Source organism: Magnolia sinica, chromosome 14 (assembly GCF_029962835.1).
Source record: "Magnolia sinica isolate HGM2019 chromosome 14, MsV1, whole genome shotgun sequence".
Classification (NCBI taxonomy): domain Eukaryota; kingdom Viridiplantae; phylum Streptophyta; class Magnoliopsida; order Magnoliales; family Magnoliaceae; genus Magnolia; species Magnolia sinica.
Window position 1 is genome coordinate 5860513 of NC_080586.1, and position 4958 is coordinate 5865470.

The following is a 4958-nucleotide window of genomic DNA, read 5'->3' on the forward strand; positions in this document are numbered from 1 at the left end:
TGGACACTTTTTTGTTGAAACAGAACCATTGGATATTCTTTATTTCTAACCATCCCTCAAAATGTCCACCAATCTGACAGTGAGATAATAAGAAAAATCTTAACTTTTGTTCATGATTCGTCTCTAAGTGCCTGCATATCACCCATCACATTCTGTCAGAGTATCAAAGTTTTTCCCCTGCACTACATCTACCCATCTCTAATCCAAGCTTGTGATAGGCTTAAGCCTCTGATAAGCTAAAATCAGGATTTTCCATCTTCTGGGTTAGAAATCAGGATGTTCCACCCCTTAGGTGGGCCAATGTGTACAGAACATATGGATGAATATGAAAAATTGTTTTAGTTGTCCATTTTTTTATGTGCATCGTGGCCCACCTGATGACTGAAACGGCCCATTTTTGGAGCTACAAGATGTAATCAGAGTGGCCAGCCTGATTGAAAGCAATGAACATTAGTACATTTTCTCATGTGTAGATGGGTGGGTTTGTGAACTTCCTGATAGATGATTCAAAGAGTCTTGGTGTGGGACTAGCACTGCAAAAAAATTTTAAAAAGTTTTATGACCAAATCTTGTCATTCTACTAATGGAAATTGTTTCATACATAGAAAAGCATGCTAACAAAATACCAAATGAATCATGACCTTTAATGCCATGGCCAGTTTGTGGCCTACCTTATCACGTCCAATATCAATGGTATAGAAACATATAATCAAAGAAGAAAAATAAAGCGACTTTCCTATATCAACGAGGAAAGAAATCCCCCTCCCTTGAAGCAACACTATCAAGCTTGGGCAAGTTGTCGAACATTCATCGGAAAAATATCATTAGAATCCCCATCCATCAACCGCATTGCTATGATTGAATTAGCAGCATCTGAAGGATGGTACGGGTCCCAAAAGACATACTTTGATCGGTCCAGACACACTTTAGATGACAGCCCACATGGTATCAAACCTCCAAATCTTCCAGCAGCAGAGCAACATGCAGAACAAGGATTCTCGAAACCTGTAAACTCAAAATCAGTTTTGGCCCAATAATAAGCACAAGGCACATTATAGTATAGAGGAATGATACTATGACAGACACACTTCATGTAGTATCATAAACGGCCAGCAAAACATCTCTATTGTACATGTGGCACTGGTGTCTGGTGATCAGGATCATTCATTTGCTGGGCCACATCCCCAAAAGAGTAGGCTATCAAATTTTGGCCCAAAAGAGTAGGCTATCAAATTTTGGTACGCATCCCATCATCGGGGCAAGAAAAGCGACAGTCGACTTGAGAATGAGACATTTTCAACTTGGACTAACAACCATGTAGTCCGAGCCATGTAACGATTATGTTTTTGGCCCATAACCCACCCACATTGCGCCCACCAGATCAATGGTCCCAATTGCAATACATGTTTGCCCCTTTATGGAACTTCTATGAAGCCTGAATCATGATAGCGTTTCTCTTATAGTGTATTACCGTAACTGCTGAAGTTCTGAATGATATCTGATACAATGCGGTAAACATCCGCATAGACGAATAGAGCTCCTTCAAGATTTAAGTTTAACTCCATGACAAGACTCTTCAACTTCATGTTGAAGGAATTGGCTAGTTGGTTCGGGAATGGGACGCAGTTCTCACCAACCATTGGATTGATTTCCCTTTCAAACGGAATGCAGCCGATAGGTCCAACGTTTACCACAATGATCTTTCTAGCATCCAAACTATATAGTCTCTATAATGAAAAAAAAGAAAAAAGAAAAAAATAAAAAAAGGAAAGGTCAGGTTAGATTACAGTAACAAAAATTGGAAAGAAATCAAATATCCTCAGTGGTGAGGAATTACTGTTAATTGAAGCCTGTATTTTGTGATCATAGAATCTACGAACGCTTCCGGAGAAACCAAGTTCCTTCCACCATTTGATACTCCGGGCATTAAGTAGTTGTTGATGAAATCATTCGAGCCCATTGTTATGGAGAAGATGGAGTTTTTCAACAGTTTCAAAGTCTCGGGCATGCCGATGCTTGAGAGCATGTCTTGTCTGGTGTTGGCATAGTTATCAATCTGTGCATCCAAGTTGATGCGGCCAACCTGCAAAGACCACACATCTCGTGTATCAAGTTGGAAATACTGAATGATAAAGTGGCAAGTGGCCAACCCCGCACAATGTGGGACATCCGAGCCATGCTTCAGGTGGGCCCCACCAACCTGACCTGGAAATCAGGCTTGTCAAACTCATCAGGTGGGCCAGACATAGTACAGCAATGGACGGCTTAAAGATTTCAAGACCACATTCAGCATACACATAGCCCCCCATTCACTCCTGGGACATTCCACATGCCAGGTTGGTGCATGTGGGCTGTGTGTGAGCTTAGCAAAGCCCTAAAACTGCCTGGATACATCATAGTACTTCTATTGAAGAATTCAAGAATTTGTATGACTGCACCATAAGGAACATAAATGGAAAGTTTTCCAACATATAGATGGCAATACTTGAAAATTGATGTGAAAGAACTGAAACTGAACTGCCTGAATAAGACATACTTAAGACTGCGTTTGGATTGGGCCATGAGAAAAAGAATTCACAGTACTTGGGACATCTACTTTTTTCAGAAATTGCAAAAATAAAAAATAAATCATCATGTGTAAGAGACTTGATAGCTATCTAGTGTAGGTAGGATTATGTAAATCTAAAAACAGTAGGATCTCTCTCCAAATGTGTAATGTGTACAGAAGAGCTATTTCTTTCAAACACAACCCAAAAGAGGTCTATCTTCCAGATTCATGAAAAATTCATGAAGATTAGAAATTCCAAAAGGGGGAAAAAGATTTTGTGAAGGACTTCAATGGCATGGAGGCGCTTAAAAAAAAGAAAAAAAACCAAGTAGAACCAATGATTTCCATTAATCTAATGCATGTAAACTGGAATTAAAGACTTACAAAAATCTTGCCAGTCTCGTTAAGGATTCCTCCTCCGCCGGACGCGTAATTGACCCCATGGAAAGCTGCAGCTCCAGCAGTAGTTGGAGCTAAATAGGGAGGTGTGAAACCCGTCAAACCCAATTCCTGACCTGATGAATCAAATTCAAAAGACACCCAACATCAAGTTCTCAAAAATTGCAGGTAAATAGATTATCAGTGACAACAGATGCAAGGAAAAAGGATCAAACAATTTAGATAACGGTCATTGCCTATCAGATCAACAGTTGTTCTTCCATTTGTGTAGCGGCCGGTTGGCTGCCGATATGGCATAAAGTCAATGCCGTTCGGCACCATATCAGCCTTCGAGAGAGAAACGATATAGTTGTTGTTTCCAGCATCAACCAATGAATCTCCAAAAACAAAAGAAGCAGGAATGCCATCTACTGAGCAGATACCCAACAAGAGGAAACCCGCAATTGCAGACAGAAACGCGATAATAAAACGATGATTTATGAAAGAATCCATTACAAGACGCACAAAAGCACAAAGCAATGAAATCGCAAGGAAGTGTGAAGTTTCTTCACTAAATATTATGAATCTTTGGAAAATCCAAGCTGTTAATCATAAAGTTTTCAAATATCTGGTAGAACGATTATGAAGATTCAAGGTTTTTTTTTTTTCCCGCTAGAAGTTCAGTTATGAACAATGAAACAAAATAAAGCAATTAAGATTTGTAATAAAAAAAAAGTGAAGATTTGAACTTAATTATCACTTATTCAAATCTCAGAGAAGATAAGAAAATCTACTCAAGATTTGAGATTTTGTCTTACAATGTGAGATGGGCAATTCAAATTTCTTAGTAGAAAATGAAGGGGAAAAAAAGGACCCAAGATCACAGTGAATCAAAAATCAATAAAAATTCAAGCCTTTTCAGCTCTCTCTCCATATGGGTAGTTCAAATTACTAAAAAAGCAAAGGACCCATCTTCATCTGATTTTGACGAAGACTGAACACTAAAAGACCAGAAAACCACTGAATCCAAGCACTCCAATCTATATCTCCAGATGGGTATTTCAAATTCCCCTCTAGAAACAACTCCCCAATAAGAAAAAACAGAAACCCAGATCAAAGATTCAAGCTTTATCTCCAGGTAAAAAACCCAAAGATCAAAGACAGAAAAACAACCAAATCCAAGCACTCCAAGCTATATCACCAGATGGGTATTTCAAATTCCCTTTTAAAAACAAATCCTCAAGAAGAGAATACAAAGACCAAGATCAAAAACTCAGAACCCATAAAGATGCCATCTCCATCTGCATGAGATGAGACAAGAAAATCAGACCGCATACCTTTTTATAGACGGGGGTCGAAGGAGATGAGATGGAAGGAGAGGGCATTGAATGGCCTGCAAGATTACTACCAAACCCGTGAGATTGACTGGCTTGAGAAGAACTCTGAGAGTACGAGTTGAAAGGCTGGATGCTGATGCTTGTTTTGGGATGATGGACTTGAAAATGAGAGGGAATTTTGGAAACGGATTGGCTACTCCCCCTGACACCAGCCCCGGAGCTGGTGGTCGGTGCTCTGTGGGCCCCACAATGATGTATTTGTTTCATCCATTCCGTTCATCCCTTTTAAAATATCATTTTATTTGTTTTTCCAAAAAATGAGAGGGATATAAATCTCAAATGGATCACACCACAGGAAAAAAATAGTGATTGGATATCCATCATTCAAATCCTCCTAAGGCCTAATGTACTGTTTATTTGAAATCCAATCCGTTTATTAGGTCATAAAGACCCAGATGAAGGGATAAAACAAAGATCAACTTGATCCAATACTTTTATGGCCCCCAAAAATCTTTTAACGGTCGAAGCTCTTTCAACACTGTTTCCTGTAATGTGGTCCACTTGAGATTGGGATATATCTCATTTTTTTTTTTTAGCATAAATTAATCTAGAAAAATAGATAGACGGAATGGATGAAACACGTACATCATGATGGGCCCACAGAGCACCGACCACCAGCTCCGGGGCTGGTGTCA

General features: G+C 39.3%; 1 protein-coding gene across 3 annotated transcripts; it reads right to left on the reverse strand.

The window, feature by feature from the left end:
* Positions 1-544: 544 nt before the first annotated feature.
* Positions 545-4436, reverse strand: LOC131225719 (GDSL esterase/lipase At4g16230-like). 3 transcript variants are annotated; one of them, XM_058221297.1, is made up of 5 exons: positions 4264-4436; positions 2933-3063; positions 1838-2083; positions 1472-1727; positions 545-1005 (listed from the first exon to the last, which is right to left on the reverse strand). In XM_058221297.1, exons 3-5 carry the CDS (start codon positions 2024-2026, stop codon positions 782-784), a joined length of 669 nt encoding a protein of 222 aa, XP_058077280.1. In that variant the 5' UTR covers positions 2027-2083; positions 2933-3063; positions 4264-4436; the 3' UTR covers positions 545-781. The 3 variants fall into 3 exon arrangements, with proteins under 3 accessions (XP_058077280.1, XP_058077279.1, XP_058077278.1); XM_058221296.1 differs by lacking the exon at positions 4264-4436 and adding an exon at positions 3184-4226 and having other exon boundaries at positions 1478-1727; XM_058221295.1 differs by lacking the exon at positions 4264-4436 and adding an exon at positions 3184-4226.
* Positions 4437-4958: the final 522 nt, after the last annotated feature.